At 55.6% G+C, this 17,711-nt stretch overlaps 1 protein-coding gene across 1 annotated transcript in view; it reads left to right on the forward strand.

The window, feature by feature from the left end:
* Positions 1 to 1,706: 1,706 nt before the first annotated feature.
* Positions 1,707 to 17,711, forward strand: part of EMC7 (ER membrane protein complex subunit 7) — a 76,697-nt gene continuing 60,692 nt past the window's right edge. Inside the window, exon 1 of the mRNA XM_078659342.1 lies at positions 1,707 to 2,051. Coding sequence (XP_078515468.1) covers positions 1,849 to 2,051 — 203 coding nt within the window. The 5' untranslated portion in view covers positions 1,707 to 1,848. The remainder of the gene's footprint in view (positions 2,052 to 17,711) is intronic.

Below are 17,711 nucleotides of genomic sequence, written 5' to 3' on the forward strand. Positions count from 1 at the left end.
CAGAGGTTTTGGCATACTGCACTATCAACTCCTTCAGATCAGCTATCTCATCGGGTCATAGTCCAGTGAGCAATGTTCTGGTAGGTGAACAGCCATGGGTAAGTAAACTCCTTATGTGGTGGTGGGCCTCAGCAAGGCCTACCAGTGCTAGGGGTTCGCCCATCTCTGCACAAGTCCTCAGACCAATAAGATAGAAGTGGGCATGGAAACTGGAATATAAAATACAAAATGTATTAACCTCATGAGGTGGAACTACATTCACACAATACCCTTCGGTAATGTATGAAGTTGCAAACTGAACAGAAGGAGCATGAACCTTTTATACCCACACTGGGGCTCAAAAGAAGGCGTGTCCTCTGCGACCATTGCCAGGTGGGTTAGATGGGTCATGTCAGAGGCTGGTGTTGATATCACTGAGTTTGGAGCTCACTCCACCAGGGTGAGCAATGGCCTCCAAAGCTGTCCAGGTAGGAGGCAGACTCTAGGATATCATGAAGGCGGATGATTGGTCCTCACTCCACCAGGGTGAGCAATGGCCTCCAAAGCTGTCCAGGTAGGAGGCAGACTCTAGGATATCATGAATGCGGATGATTGGTCCTCGGACTCCAGTTTCAAAAGGTTCTACTTTAAACCAATCTACGACGCAGCCGGATTGATGTGCGGCGTTGGGACCTGTTATACTATGCTTGATGGTTGATATGAGCAACTGGGAAGAATTAATGTTTTTCCCCATATGCTCAGAGGTTCAGATTCAAAGCCGGAATGAGGCCCAGCACGTATAAGGACTAGAGCAGGATCTGTGATATATATACACTCTTGGACTGTTATTTGATTGGACTGTTGGCACAGAACAATCAGAGGAGGAAACCAACAATACAGCCAGGTCAGTTATGTACCCTGTCCCAGCCCTACCAGCTGCATTGATACATTACTGAGATCCACAGAGGTAGAACTGAAGCACTGGGTAGTTCTGCTGTTAACAGTCGTCTGTGAGCTGGTGGGTGCCGAGGGCCATAAGGAGGAGAGGAATCAGCGCTGGGAGTTAGCGATTGGGCCCCAGAGGCTTAAAAACTGCGAGGCTTCGGGGGACCCTAGACAGCTGGATAGCCAGGGGGCGCGGTAACACTCGGCGGTCTCCACAGTTTTATTCTACAGACAAGCTTCCCCTTGCACACTCTGCAGCCCTTTGCAAACACTCAGCATTATTGACTATTACGTTTCTGGCTGTGATGTTGGTGTATTTTAAGGAGCTTGAAGACATTTTATTGCTTCCCATTGACAAAAGGCTGTCATTTCTAATATTTATCGCTTTCCATCATTTTTTATTTTGCTCGCGATAAAGTGTCACTCATAGTCGTTAAATGTCACTCATAGTCGTAGAATGTCACTCATAATTACACTGAAATTATGGAAATGTCACACATAAGAGAAGCAATATGATTGAAACCATGGGAGCTATGTGTGCCTGATATAAAGATGGCTGCTGCCTGGACACGTTCCGATTGCGCATGTGCCACAGTGACAGCGGAGTGAACTATGCGTGCTGTCGTCACTGGGGCTAATAACGACCAACGTATGCGCGTTCGTATTCCGTACATCCATACAGGCTCCGCGCCATATACTGTGCCTGACTTGCAGATGGCTGCCATCAGGACAAGTTATAAACGCGCATGCGCGCTGTGCACTTCCTGTGCCGACAGTGACCCCAGGGTGACCGATGCGCGCTGACGTCACGGGAGAGTGTTGACAGAGCCGGTGCGACGTGAACGGAGCCTCCCGTCAGCCTCAGCTTCCGGCCCCCCCTCAGCCCGTGAGCCCCCCCCGGACCCCCCCGCCGCCGCCGCCGCGATGGCCCTCCTCCTCGCCGCGCTCCTCCCGCTGCTGCTCCTCGGGGCCGCGCGCGCCTTCGAGCCGGAGTTCACCGCCGGCTCCGGGGGCCCCGAGCGCTTCCGCATCGAGGGCCGCGCCGTGGTGCCCGGGGCGCGGCCGCAGGACTGGATCGGAGCCGCCCGCGTGCTGGTGGAGGGCGAGGAGCACGTGGGCTTCATCAGGTGAGGGGCCCGGGGGCCACCGGGGGGGCCACAGGGGGCACCGGGGGGGGGCACAGGGGGAGGAGGGGGACTGTACCCCCGAGAAACGACCTCCGAGACAACCCTGCGAAGAGCCCCTGAGAGAGGCCCCCAGACATGTTAGGAGGGCCCTGAGAGGAGAGAGCCCCCCTCTGACACCCCCACACTGAGAGCCCAGAGAGACCCCTAAGAGAGCCCTCCCTCCCTCTGACACCCCCACACTGAGAGCCCAGAGAGACCCCTGAGAAGAGAGCCCTCCCTCCCTCTGACACCCCCACACTGAGAGCCCAGAGAGACCCCTAAGAGAGCCCTGACTCCCTTTGACGCACCCCCTCCCCACCCCTGAGAGCCCCCCCTGACACCCCCGCACTGAGAGCCCAGAGAGACCCCTAAGAGAGCCCCCCCCCCCCCTCTGACACCCCCACACTGAGAGCCCAGAGAAGAGAGCCCTCCCTCTGACACCCCCAGACTGAGACCCCTGAGAAGAGAGCCCTCCCTCCCTCTGACACCCCCACACTGAGAGCCCAGAGACCCCTGAGAAGAGAGCCCTCCCTCCCTCTGACACCCCCACACTGAGAGCCCAGAGACCCCTGAGAAGAGAGCCCCCCTGACACCCCCACACTGAGAGCCCAGAGAGACCCCTGAGAAGAGAGCCCCCCCCTCTGACACCCCCACACTGAGAGCCCAGAGACCCCTGAGAAGAGAGCCCTCCCTCCCTCCGACACCCCCACACTGAGAGCCCAGAGACCCCTGAGAAGAGAGCCCTCCCTCCCTCCGACACCCCCACACTGAGAGCCCAGAGAGACCCCTGAGAAGAGAGCCCTCCCTCCCTCTGACACCCCCACACTGAGAGCCCAGAGACCCCTGAGAAGAGAGCCCTCCCTCCCTCTGACACCCCCACACTGAGAGCCCAGAGAGACCCCTAAGAGAGCCCTGACTCCCTTTGACGCACCCCCTCCCCACCCCTGAGAGCCCCCCCTGACACCCCCGCACTGAGAGCCCAGAGAGACCCCTAAGAGAGCCCCCCCCCCCCCTCTGACACCCCCACACTGAGAGCCCAGAGAAGAGAGCCCTCCCTCTGACACCCCCAGACTGAGACCCCTGAGAAGAGAGCCCTCCCTCCCTCTGACACCCCCACACTGAGAGCCCAGAGACCCCTGAGAAGAGAGCCCTCCCTCCCTCTGACACCCCCACACTGAGAGCCCAGAGACCCCTGAGAAGAGAGCCCTCCCTCCCTCCGACACCCCCACACTGAGAGCCCAGAGACCCCTGAGAAGAGAGCCCTCCCTCCCTCCGACACCCCCACACTGAGAGCCCAGAGAGACCCCTGAGAAGAGAGCCCTCCCTCCCTCTGACACCCCCACACTGAGAGCCCAGAGAGACCCCTGAGAAGAGAGCCCTCCCTCCCTCTGACACCCCCACACTGAGAGCCCAGAGACCCCTGAGAAGAGAGCCCTCCCTCCCTCTGACACCCCCACACTGAGAGCCCAGAGACCCCTGAGAAGAGAGCCCTCCCCCCCTCTGACACCCCCACACTGAGAGCCCAGAGAGACCCCTGAGAAGAGAGCCCTCCCTCCCTCTGACACCCCCACACTGAGAGCCCAGAGACCCCTGAGAAGAGAGCCCTCCCCCCCTCTGACACCCCCACACTGAGAGCCCAGAGACCCCTGAGAAGAGAGCCCTCCCTCCCTCTGACACCCCCACACTGAGAGCCCAGAGACCCCTGAGAAGAGAGCCCTCCCTCCCTCTGACACCCCCACACTGAGAGCCCAGAGAGACCCCTGAGAAGAGAGCCCTCCCTCCCTCTGACACCCCCACACTGAGAGCCCAGAGACCCCTGAGAAGAGAGCCCTCCCCCCCTCTGACACCCCCACACTGAGAGCCCAGAGAGACCCCTGAGAAGAGAGCCCTCCCTCCCTCTGACACCCCCACACTGAGAGCCCAGAGACCCCTAAGAGAGCCCTCCCTCCCTCTGACACCCCCACACTGAGAGCCCAGAGACCCCTGAGAAGAGAGCCCTCCCTCCCTCTGACACCCCCACACTGAGAGCCCAGAGACCCCTGAGAAGAGAGCCCTCCCCCCCTCTGACACCCCCACACTGAGAGCCCAGAGAGACCCCTGAGAAGAGAGCCCTCCCTCCCTCTGACACCCCCACACTGAGAGCCCAGAGAGACCCCTGAGAAGAGAGCCCTCCCTCCCTCTGACACCCCCACACTGAGAGCCCAGAGACCCCTGAGAGCCCTCCCCCCCTGACACCCCCACACTGAGAGCCCAGAGACCCCTGAGAAGAGAGCCCTCCCTCCCTCTGACACCCCCACACTGAGAGCCCAGAGAGACCCCTGAGAAGAGAGCCCTCCCTCCCTCTGACACCCCCACACTGAGAGCCCAGAGACCCCTGAGAAGAGAGCCCTCCCCCCCTCTGACACCCCCACACTGAGAGCCCAGAGAGACCCCTGAGAAGAGAGCCCTCCCTCCCTCTGACACCCCCACACTGAGAGCCCAGAGAGACCCCTGAGAAGAGAGCCCTCCCTCCCTCTGACACCCCCACACTGAGAGCCCAGAGACCCCTGAGAAGAGAGCCCTCCCCCCCTCTGACACCCCCACACTGAGAGCCCAGAGAGACCCCTGAGAAGAGAGCCCTCCCTCCCTCTGACACCCCCACACTGAGAGCCCAGAGAGACCCCTGAGAAGAGAGCCCTCCCTCCCTCTGACACCCCCACACTGAGAGCCCAGAGACCCCTGAGAAGAGAGCCCTCCCTCCCTCTGACACCCCCACACTGAGAGCCCAGAGAGACCCCTGAGAAGAGAGCCCTCCCTCCCTCTGACACCCCCACACTGAGAGCCCAGAGACCCCTGAGAAGAGAGCCCTCCCCCCCTCTGACACCCCCACACTGAGAGCCCAGAGAGACCCCTGAGAAGAGAGCCCTCCCTCCCTCTGACACCCCCACACTGAGAGCCCAGAGACCCCTGAGAAGAGAGCCCTCCCCCCCTCTGACACCCCCACACTGAGAGCCCAGAGACCCCTGAGAAGAGAGCCCTCCCTCCCTCTGACACCCCCACACTGAGAGCCCAGAGACCCCTGAGAGCCCTCCCCCCCTGACACCCCCACACTGAGAGCCCAGAGACCCCTGAGAAGAGAGCCCTCCCTCCCTCTGACACCCCCACACTGAGAGCCCAGAGACCCCTGAGAAGAGAGCCCTCCCTCCCTCCGACACCCCCACACTGAGAGCCCAGAGACCCCTGAGAAGAGAGCCCTCCCTCCCTCTGACACCCCCACACTGAGAGCCCAGAGAGACCCCTGAGAAGAGAGCCCTCCCTCCCTCTGACACCCCCACACTGAGAGCCCAGAGACCCCTGAGAAGAGAGCCCTCCCTCCCTCTGACACCCCCACACTGAGAGCCGAGAGAGACCCCTAAGAGAGCCCTCCCTCCCTCTGACACCCCCACACTGAGAGCCCAGAGAGACCCCTGAGAAGAGCCCTCCCTCCCTCTGACACCCCCACACTGAGAGCCCAGAGAGACCCCTGAGAAGAGAGCCCCCCCTCCCTCTGACACCCCCACACTGAGAGCCCAGAGACCCCTGAGAAGAGAGCCCCCCCTCCCCCCCTGACACCCCCACACTGAGAGCCCAGAGACCCCTGAGAAGAGAGCCCCCCCTCCCCCCCTGACACCCCCACACTGAGAGCCCAGAGAGACCCCTGAGAAGAGAGCCCTCCCTCCCTCTGACACCCCCACACTGAGAGCCCAGAGACCCCTGAGAAGAGAGCCCCCCCTCCCTCTGACACCCCCACACTGAGAGCCCAGAGAGACCCCTGAGAAGAGAGCCCTCCCTCCCTCTGACACCCCCACACTGAGAGCCCAGAGAGACCCCTAAGAGAGCCCTCCCTGACACCCCCACACTGAGAGCCCTACGAGACCCCTGAGAAGAGAGCCCTCCCTCCCTCTGACACCCCCACACTGAGAGCCCAGAGACCCCTGAGAAGAGAGCCCTCCCCCCCTCTGACACCCCCACACTGAGAGCCCAGAGAGACCCCTGAGAAGAGAGCCCTCCCCCCCTCTGACACCCCCACACTGAGAGCCCAGAGAGACCCCTGAGAAGAGAGCCCTCCCTCCCTCTGACACCTCCGCACTGAGAGCCCAGAGACCCCTGAGAAGAGAGCCCTCCCTCCCTCTGACACCCCCACACTGAGACCCCAGAGACCCCTGAGAAGAGAGCCCTCCCTCCCTCTGACACCCCCACACTGAGAGCCCAGAGACCCCTGAGAAGAGAGCCCTCCCTCCCTCTGACACCCCCACACTGAGAGCCCAGAGACCCCTGAGAAGAGAGCCCTCCCTCCCTCTGACACCCCCACACTGAGAGCCCAGAGACCCCTGAGAAGAGAGCCCTCCCCCCCTCTGACACCCCCACACTGAGAGCCCAGAGAGACCCCTGAGAAGAGAGCCCCCCCTCTGACACCCCCACACTGAGAGCCCAGAGAGACCCCTGAGAAGAGAGCCCTCCCTCCCTCTGACACCCCCACACTGAGAGCCCAGAGACCCCTGAGAAGAGAGCCCTCCCTCCCTCTGACACCCCCACACTGAGAGCCCAGAGACCCCTGAGAAGAGAGCCCTCCCCCCCTCTGACACCCCCACACTGAGAGCCCAGAGAGACCCCTAAGAGAGCCCCCCTCCCTCTGACACCCCCACACTGAGAGCCCAGAGACCCCTGAGAAGAGAGCCCCCCCTCTGACACCCCCACACTGAGAGCCCAGAGAGACCCCTGAGAAGAGAGCCCTCCCTCCCTCTGACACCCCCACACTGAGAGCCCAGAGAGACCCCTGAGAAGAGCCCTCCCTCCCTCTGACACCCCCACACTGAGAGCCCAGAGAGACCCCTGAGAAGAGAGCCCTCCCTCCCTCTGACACCCCCACACTGAGAGCCCAGAGAGACCCCTGAGAAGAGAGCCCTCCCTCCCTCTGACACCCCCACACTGAGAGCCCTACGAGACCCCTGAGAAGAGCCCTCCCTCCCTCTGACACCCCCACACTGAGAGCCCAGAGAGACCCCTGAGAAGAGAGCCCTCCCTCCCTCTGACACCCCCACACTGAGAGCCCAGAGACCCCTGAGAGCCCTCCCCCCCTGACACCCCCACACTGAGAGCCCAGAGACCCCTGAGAAGAGAGCCCTCCCTCCCTCTGACACCCCCACACTGAGAGCCCAGAGACCCCTGAGAAGAGAGCCCTCCCTCCCTCCGACACCCCCACACTGAGAGCCCAGAGACCCCTGAGAAGAGAGCCCTCCCTCCCTCTGACACCCCCACACTGAGAGCCCAGAGAGACCCCTGAGAAGAGAGCCCTCCCTCCCTCTGACACCCCCACACTGAGAGCCCAGAGACCCCTGAGAAGAGAGCCCTCCCTCCCTCTGACACCCCCACACTGAGAGCCCAGAGACCCCTGAGAAGAGAGCCCTCCCTCCCTCTGACACCCCCACACTGAGAGCCCAGAGACCCCTGAGAAGAGAGCCCTCCCTCCCTCTGACACCCCCACACTGAGAGCCCAGAGACCCCTGAGAAGAGAGCCCTCCCTCCCTCTGACACCCCCACACTGAGAGCCCAGAGACCCCTGAGAGCCCTCCCCCCCTGACACCCCCACACTGAGAGCCCAGAGACCCCTGAGAAGAGAGCCCTCCCTCCCTCTGACACCCCCACACTGAGAGCCCAGAGACACCCCTGAGAAGAGAGCCCTCCCTCCCTCTGACACCCCCACACTGAGAGCCCAGAGACCCCTGAGAAGAGAGCCCTCCCTCCCTCTGACACCCCCACACTGAGAGCCCAGAGAGACCCCTGAGAAGAGAGCCCTCCCTCCCTCTGACACCCCCACACTGAGAGCCCAGAGACCCCTGAGAAGAGAGCCCTCCCTCCCTCTGACACCCCCACACTGAGAGCCCAGAGACCCCTGAGAAGAGAGCCCTCCCTCCCTCTGACACCCCCACACTGAGAGCCCAGAGACCCCTGAGAGCCCTCCCCCCCTGACACCCCCACACTGAGAGCCCAGAGACCCCTGAGAAGAGAGCCCTCCCTCCCTCTGACACCCCCACACTGAGAGCCCAGAGAGACCCCTGAGAAGAGAGCCCTCCCTCCCTCTGACACCCCCACACTGAGAGCCCAGAGACCCCTGAGAAGAGAGCCCTCCCTCCCTCTGACACCCCCACACTGAGAGCCCAGAGACCCCTGAGAAGAGAGCCCTCCCTCCCTCTGACACCCCCACACTGAGAGCCCAGAGACCCCTGACAAGAGAGCCCTCCCTCCCTCTGACACCCCCACACTGAGAGCCCAGAGACCCCTGAGAGCCCTCCCCCCCTGACACCCCCACACTGAGAGCCCAGAGACCCCTGAGAAGAGAGCCCTCCCTCCCTCTGACACCCCCACACTGAGAGCCCAGAGAGACCCCTGAGAAGAGAGCCCTCCCTCCCTCTGACACCCCCACACTGAGAGCCCAGAGACCCCTGAGAAGAGAGCCCTCCCTCCCTCTGACACCCCCACACTGAGAGCCCAGAGACCCCTGAGAAGAGAGCCCTCCCTCCCTCTGACACCCCCACACTGAGAGCCCAGAGACCCCTGAGAAGAGAGCCCTCCCTCCCTCTGACACCCCCACACTGAGAGCCCAGAGACCCCTGAGAAGAGAGCCCTCCCCCCCTCTGACACCCCCACACTGAGAGCCCAGAGAGACCCCTGAGAAGAGAGCCCCCCCTCTGACACCCCCACACTGAGAGCCCAGAGAGACCCCTGAGAAGAGAGCCCTCCCTCCCTCTGACACCCCCACACTGAGAGCCCAGAGACCCCTGAGAAGAGAGCCCTCCCTCCCTCTGACACCCCCACACTGAGAGCCCAGAGACCCCTGAGAAGAGAGCCCTCCCCCCCTCTGACACCCCCACACTGAGAGCCCAGAGAGACCCCTAAGAGAGCCCCCCTCCCTCTGACACCCCCACACTGAGAGCCCAGAGACCCCTGAGAAGAGAGCCCCCCCTCTGACACCCCCACACTGAGAGCCCAGAGAGACCCCTGAGAAGAGAGCCCTCCCTCCCTCTGACACCCCCACACTGAGAGCCCAGAGAGACCCCTGAGAAGAGCCCTCCCTCCCTCTGACACCCCCACACTGAGAGCCCAGAGAGACCCCTGAGAAGAGAGCCCTCCCTCCCTCTGACACCCCCACACTGAGAGCCCAGAGAGACCCCTGAGAAGAGAGCCCTCCCTCCCTCTGACACCCCCACACTGAGAGCCCTACGAGACCCCTGAGAAGAGCCCTCCCTCCCTCTGACACCCCCACACTGAGAGCCCAGAGAGACCCCTGAGAAGAGAGCCCTCCCTCCCTCTGACACCCCCACACTGAGAGCCCAGAGACCCCTGAGAAGAGAGCCCTCCCTCCCTCTGACACCCCCACACTGAGAGCCCAGAGAGACCCCTGAGAAGAGAGCCCTCCCTCCCTCCGACACCCCCACACTGAGCCCAGAGACCCCTGAGAAGAGAGCCCTCCCCCCCTCCGACACCCCCACACTGAGAGCCCAGAGACCCCTGAGAAGAGCCCTCCCTCCCTCCGACACCCCCGCACTGAGAGCCCAGAGACCCCTGAGAAGAGAGCCCTCCCCCCCTCTGACACCCCCACACTGAGAGCCCAGAGACCCCTGAGAAGAGAGCCCTCCCTCCCTCTGACACCCCCACACTGAGAGCCCAGAGACCCCTGAGAGCCCTCCCCCCCTGACACCCCCACACTGAGAGCCCAGAGACCCCTGAGAAGAGAGCCCTCCCTCCCTCTGACACCCCCACACTGAGAGCCCAGAGACCCCTGAGAAGAGAGCCCTCCCTCCCTCCGACACCCCCACACTGAGAGCCCAGAGACCCCTGAGAAGAGAGCCCTCCCTCCCTCTGACACCCCCACACTGAGAGCCCAGAGACCCCTGAGAAGAGAGCCCCCCCTCTGACACCCCCACACTGAGAGCCCAGAGACCCCTGAGAAGAGAGCCCTGACTCCCTTTGACACCCCCACACTGAGAGCCCAGAGACCCCTGAGAAGAGAGCCCTCCCTCCCTCTGACACCCCCACACTGAGAGCCCAGAGACCCCTGAGAAGAGAGCCCTCCCCCCCTCTGACACCCCCACACTGAGAGCCCAGAGAGACCCCTGAGAAGAGAGCCCTCCCTCCCTCTGACACCCCCACACTGAGAGCCCAGAGACCCCTGAGAAGAGAGCCCTCCCTCCCTCTGACACCCCCACACTGAGAGCCCAGAGACCCCTGAGAAGAGAGCCCTCCCTCCCTCTGACACCCCCACACTGAGAGCCCAGAGACCCCTGAGAAGAGAGCCCTCCCTCCCTCTGACACCCCCACACTGAGAGCCCAGAGACCCCTAAGAGAGCCCTCCCTCTGACACCCCCACACTGAGAGCCCTACGAGACCCCTGAGAAGAGAGCCCTCCCTCCCTCTGACACCCCCACACTGAGAGCCCAGAGACCCCTGAGAAGAGAGCCCTCCCTCCCTCTGACACCCCCACACTGAGAGCCCAGAGACCCCTGAGAAGAGAGCCCTCCCTCCCTCTGACACCCCCACACTGAGAGCCCAGAGACCCCTGAGAAGAGAGCCCTCCCTCCCTCTGACACCCCCACACTGAGAGCCCAGAGACCCCTGAGAAGAGAGCCCTCCCCCCCTCTGACACCCCCACACTGAGAGCCCAGAGAGACCCCTGAGAAGAGAGCCCCCCCTCTGACACCCCCACACTGAGAGCCCAGAGAGACCCCTGAGAAGAGAGCCCTCCCTCCCTCTGACACCCCCACACTGAGAGCCCAGAGACCCCTGAGAAGAGAGCCCTCCCTCCCTCTGACACCCCCACACTGAGAGCCCAGAGAGACCCCTGAGAAGAGAGCCCTCCCTCCCTCTGACACCCCCACACTGAGAGCCCAGAGACCCCTGAGAAGAGAGCCCTCCCTCCCTCTGACACCCCCACACTGAGAGCCCAGAGACCCCTGAGAAGAGAGCCCTCCCTCCCTCTGACACCCCCACACTGAGAGCCCAGAGACCCCTGAGAAGAGAGCCCTCCCTCCCTCTGACACCCCCACACTGAGAGCCCAGAGACCCCTGAGAGCCCTCCCCCCCTGACACCCCCACACTGAGAGCCCAGAGACCCCTGAGAAGAGAGCCCTCCCTCCCTCCGACACCCCCACACTGAGAGCCCAGAGACCCCTGAGAAGAGAGCCCTCCCTCCCTCCGACACCCCCACACTGAGAGCCCAGAGACCCCTGAGAAGAGAGCCCTCCCTCCCTCCGACACCCCCACACTGAGACCCCTACGAGACCCCTGAGAAGAGAGCCCTCCCTCCCTCTGACACCCCCACACTGAGAGCCCAGAGACCCCTGAGAAGAGAGCCCTCCCTCCCTCTGACACCCCCACACTGAGAGCCCAGAGACCCCTGAGAAGAGAGCCCTCCCTCCCTCCGACACCCCCACACTGAGAGCCCTACGAGACCCCTGAGAAGAGAGCCCCCCCCTCTGACACCCCCACACTGAGAGCCCAGAGACCCCTGAGAAGAGAGCCCCCCCCTGACACCCCCACACTGAGAGCCCAGAGAGACCCCTGAGAAGAGAGCCCTCCCTCCCTCTGACACCCCCGCACTGAGAGCCCAGAGAGACCCCTGAGAAGAGAGCCCTCCCTCCCTCTGACACCCCCACACTGAGAGCCCTACGAGACCCCTGAGAAGAGAGCCCCCCCCTGACACCCCCACACTGAGAGCCCAGAGAGACCCCTGAGAAGAGAGCCCTCCCTCCCTCTGACACCCCCACACTGAGAGCCCAGAGACCCCTGAGAAGAGAGCCCTCCCTCCCTCTGACACCCCCACACTGAGAGCCCAGAGACCCCTGAGAAGAGAGCCCTCCCCCCCTCTGACACCCCCACACTGAGACCCCTCAGAAGAGACACACTCCCCCGAGACAGCCCCACAGAGAGACCCCTGAGGGGAGGGCCACACAAACATTGCATTTCAGGGAATGCACATGCCAGAAACATATGAAAATATCAAACCTAAAGCACTGACTTAAAATACTTAATAGCGATAAATGAGGAAGTGTTAGAAATCCTGCATTAGGAGATCCTCAGAGCGTTGGTTCCTCCAGTATGTACCCAAACAAAATGATAAGTAAGGGTAATCGGAGATGAACTCCAAGAAAGGCCGATATAAATATAACTCAGACTAGAACACTACCCTAAAAGTGATAGGTACTAATAAATAAATATAATGGATAAATACTCGACCAAGTAGAAGGGGAGAATGCTTGCTGTGAAGTGAATGATGAATCCGGGATCAGGATCCTCGGGTCATCAATTAGTCCCAAAAAATGGTTGAATTCGGTTAAAGGTAAAACAGCCAGTTTACCGTTTATATAGTTCAGGGGCATCCCAACGTAAACAAATGTGTGTGGTGGCAACTTATTATTATAAGGATGTGTGTGAGGACACTTGATAAGTATTGTACTTCAGTCTCAATAGCGTTCTCGCCCATGAGCATTATGGAGACACGTTGCCCAGGAATTGTCAGCACATGGTGAGGAATACATGAACATGTCACAGAAATAGTAAGTGTCAGAACCATACATTGCATAGAAGTGAAAACAATAGTATTCTATTGGCAAAACTGGGTATTGAACCTACCCGTGAAACTGCAAACAATCTACCAGTAATGTGGGGCACACAATACTTTAAAGGGTGTCTGGTGGCAGTGTCCATGGGAATCTCCGACCTGAATAAATATAAAGTGAGTGAGACAAAGTTGTGCTTAAATTAACATGAAGTAAGTATCTAAAACAATTGTAAGACTTAAACCGCTGCTTTATCTGCATGTTGCAGACATCTTGGGCTGAGGTATGACACCTGATATGCAGAAACAAGATGTTTCCTTGTGCTATAAATTGTATGCTGGAGATAAACGACAGACTGCAAGAACACCTATGTTCAATTCTCCACGTGAAGTTCTGCCATCTTGAGTGAACTGTCCCTTGGCCGAGAGTTTGACCAGTTTTGTAGGGGAGTGTATGTGTCTAAATATCTTTAGCTATGTTACCAGTGATAAGTTCCATAAAGTGATTTGAAGGTTTGGTCTTTGTGATGTTTTAAGTAAATCTTCCTTCCAAATTATATCAAATAGTTGCCAAGTGAACTAGGATTTGCATCCAGTATACGTGGAGGATGGTTGTATGGCATATTAGCTATTGTATTTTCGAGTCAGAACGGTACATACTCTTCTGTTTTCGTGGATGGGTCATCAAATTGAATGAATGTGGATAACCATACACTCACCGTGTGCTTAAAACCTGTCCGCAAAACAGACGTTTGAGGTGCCCTATATGAAGGAGCTGCTTGCCACCTAAATCTTAGGAATTACCTAGGGTTCCCTTCTTCCTTTATTGCATAATTATGCAGCACTCTAAGCTTGAAAGAGGATTGCTTTTGATGCTCTTTGTCTGGAAACAACTGTGTCTCTCGGAGGAGTTCTAACAAAAGTGAAACATGTCAGAGACTACTTGTTTTCATTCCCCTTGGCTTGTATGGCATTTTACCAATCCAAAGCTGGAACACTGCGCCGGGGTGGTGAAACGCTTTTGTCGTTTTTCAGCTTGGTTTGAATGACACTGGCTAATCCTATGTTTAAAGATTTTTTTTTACAAAACAGTTAGTCACTTTTCTAGCTTAGTGTGGCCTGATACTCCTATTCCTAAAAGCTCTGCTAGAAAAGCAGACGTTTGAGGTGGTTAGTATTAGTATGTCACTGGTGTTGTAGAGAGCACTATAATAAGGAGCTGCTCTCCACCTGAAACTTGGGAATTGCCCAGAGATCTCTACTTCTTGTTTTCCATAATTTATGTCGCAATACAAGACTGACTTGGTGTTGCTCTGACTCGTGACGTGTGAACATATTCAGAGCACCATGCACGCCTGGTTAACTTCATTTCTTAAAAACCGCTCTGAGAGTCCAACTGGCAAACTTGGTTTCCAACCCAGCAGGTCTTTCATGTGGAGTGCCTCAAGGCTCTGCACTCTCACCTCTTCTTTTTAATGCCTATTTGCAACCTTTGATCTCAGCATTAAATCAGATGGAGTGCCGGCTGTACAACTATGCCGATGATTCTCCAATTATTATCCAAATTGACAATTCACCATCGGCATATACTAGGCTACAAAATATAGTAAAATTTACGGTTAATTGGATGTCAACAAATTCACTAAAGATAAACCCGGACAAAACCGAGCTGCTGGCGATTACGACAGCGTCCAGCCTTGGAATGACCTTCTCTGGCCAAATGAGTTAGGGCCCTCTCATGAACCAGCGGCGGCTGTGAAAAGGTTGGGCATTCATATAGATGCCAAACTTTCAATGGCAAAACAAGTCTCTTCAGTTGTCGGTACTTGCGTAGGTCTACTAAGACAACTGTGAAAAATATCACAACTTCTAACCCCGGCTACTCTTAGACGGGCAGTATCAGCTATGATCTTATCGCGCCTGGATTATGGCAACTCGTTGTATGCTGCTCTCCCACAACAACTGCTGGCCAGATTACAAATAGTCATGAACGATGCGGCAAGATTAATTTTTAAAAAACCTAGACGAGCACATGCTACACCACTGCTATGTGAGCTCCATTAGCTCCCAATTAGGCAGCGAATCATGTTCAAGGCCCTCTGCACCAATCATAAAGCCCTGCATGGACAAGCCCCAAGTATATCAAGGAATGCCTAGTCCACTACGTTCCTGGCAGGACCCTTCGATCAGCAGATGCCACCCTCTTGGTCTGCCCTCGCTTTAAATTAGCTGCCATGGGAGGGCGATCCTTTTCCAATGCAATTCCTGTGGCCTGGAATAATTTGCCAGTGAACTTGCGCAAGGAATCGAACCGTCTACCCGTCAGGAAGAAGCTAAAAACCACACTTTTTCGGGATGCCTGGGGTATGTCCTAGTAGCTCCTTGTTCTTCCACTGAACCAGTGTATGCTCTCTGACAAGCGCTTAGAGACCCCTGGGTGATGAGGCGCTCTATAAATCTAAATAAATAAAAAAACATATAGTGGAAAAATAAGGTGTAGTTATGGTTCTGGCTCCTACATGACAAAACACTGATATTTACTAGTTTTAGTTATGGTGGCCACTCATGTCATAGCTTGGGCCACCTGCCATGTTACTTACTCTCTTCGGTCTTTTCTTAGTTTTTGTACCTCTTGTAAATTGGTATTTGGAACATTGCGGTTGGCACAAGTTGTGGCGTGTATTGTGTGCATTGCTTATCATAACTAGCAAACTTCAGTGGTTTGTTGCATTTGACGCAGAAAAGCAGATCTGTCCTAAACCTTCTACTTTGTTGAGGGGACACCAAGTTAGATCTGCTTAGTCTCAAGGGAGTAAAGAATGCCCGCCAGGAGAAAAGAAGAACAGATGGGTGTTTCTCAATCTTCTCTATGATGAGTTGGGATCATCCAGATTGAGAGCGTTGTGAGTCCCACACCCCTCCCAGAGAAACTTTCTATATAGAAGAATATAGTTTTATGTTTGAACCTCACTCGGGCCTCTGGGAGCAGACACACACAGCTTTTATTTTACAGTAAGAGATTATTATGTTCAGTCATCACATAAACCCTATGTATTAGAATAATGTAAATTATTGCGGCTATCTCAGCTGTCATTTTGTAAAACAAACTAAATATTAGAAAACCCAAAAGATTTAGCTTTATACATAGGTGTGATACACAATATAATTCTAGATTCCTAGAATCTTGCCGTTACCAGACTATTTCCGCAATAGGGTTCTGGTCCCTCTATATGGAATAATTGATTGAAGAGCTGCGCACTGCATGTACACTTATATTCTGAGTAAGTTAGAAATTTTGTAGGTGCTCTTAGGCTTCACCCATCACCCTCGGGCGAATGACTAAACTTAGAAAAATGCGTGTGATCAATGGACCATTGATAACATCCCCAAGGCACTCAATCTGGTGTTTTTCCTCCAAAAATTCAAATGAGAAATTGATATTTGGACATTCAAAATTTATTTATTTTCATACGTTGATTGTTTGTCAAATTAGTATGATTTACTAAATCAAGCCGAATATTTCATTCATATCGTTATAATTCATTTCTGACAAAACCATTCCTGGTCAGAGGTATATTTCTATTTCAAACGTTCGAAGACTTAGCTCCAATGCATTTCGGGCTATGGCCCTTCATCGGGGAGCATCTATGATAAAAAACAATGATAACGCTATTGTAATATTCATGTGTAACTCGGAAGTTGAACAACAATACAGTCACCTGAATCACGCAAATATAAACCATTTAAAAATAAAACAATTTAACTTGACTGTATGACGTACATTCATTAGCAGATATAAAATAAACGATATAACATATTTGCAGTTGAAGTCACCCTAAAGGACTGAAGTTAAATTCCTGGCCGCTAACAATGTTATGCCTGCGCGTTAAAAAACGATGCTGCATGTTTAACTTACATATCTCCGTGTTTCATGGAATTCCAATGTCGCGGCTCGACCAAATTCAACCGGAAGTATTCCGGCGGTTGTAAAACTACAGCCGGGTTAGGCTGGGTGATATCCTAGTATTAGAAGGACTGTGGTGTCCAGACACCTATGGAGCTAGAAGGCAGACTCCATGTGTGCGCACGGATCTGAAAACTATACTCAATAATGAAATGAATATGCAATAGTCAAATCTGATAGCCAAATTATACATGAATACGAAGCAAAAAAATAAAAATTAAAAATGAAATAAATATTACACATAATGAATTACATGCGTATGCAACAAGCAGAATTAGCGAACAGATAAGCACTAGGATAGTGCATTGTCTCATAAATAACAGGCAAATTCCACCCGTTCATTGAGCCCAAAAGGCTTAATCGAATTCAGTTTGTAAATGCAATAATTTTCGCGTTGCAGTAACATCCTGTTATTGTCTCTGCCTTCAGCTTTGTGGATGATTTCTAGTGCCATAAATTTCAATTGAGATATATTGTGATTCATGTCCAAAAAGTGTGTTGCCACTGATGATTTGAGATTTTTTGTTCGTATACTAGATTTATGTTCATTTAAACGAACCTTAAGTTTCCGTTCAGTTTTACCTACATATACTTTTCCGCAAGGACATTTTAAAAGATATATGAGGTTGTTGGAATCACACGTAGCTGTAACATTAAGATGAATATTAAATCCTTTCATGGGGTGTGGAATTGTATTTCCTGTGATGACGTTATGACAATTGTTAGTTATTGCAAGGTCTAGTCCCTTTAGCCGGGGGATGTTGTTCCATAGGCTGTTTGAGTATCTCTCCTAGATTCTTGCTCCTAGTGTGAGCAAAAATGGGCTTCTCTTTGAACATATCATGAAAGTCAGTTTCTAACTCTAGCATTGGCCAATGCTTTAAGATGATTTTTTTGTAGCTGTTGCTGACATTGGAAAATTTAGAAACAATGACCATCCGGTCACTAGACTGGTCTTTCTTTGACTGCTTTAGCAATTTTGATCGATCCATTTTGTCAACTTCTTTCTTGGCTGATGTCAGTATTTCCTCTGGATATTTTCTCTCTTGAAATCTGTTGATCATTTCATTCAAGAGAGAAAATA

Source organism: Lissotriton helveticus, chromosome 9, assembly GCF_964261635.1.
Source record: "Lissotriton helveticus chromosome 9, aLisHel1.1, whole genome shotgun sequence".
Taxonomy (NCBI): Eukaryota; Metazoa; Chordata; class Amphibia; order Caudata; family Salamandridae; genus Lissotriton; species Lissotriton helveticus.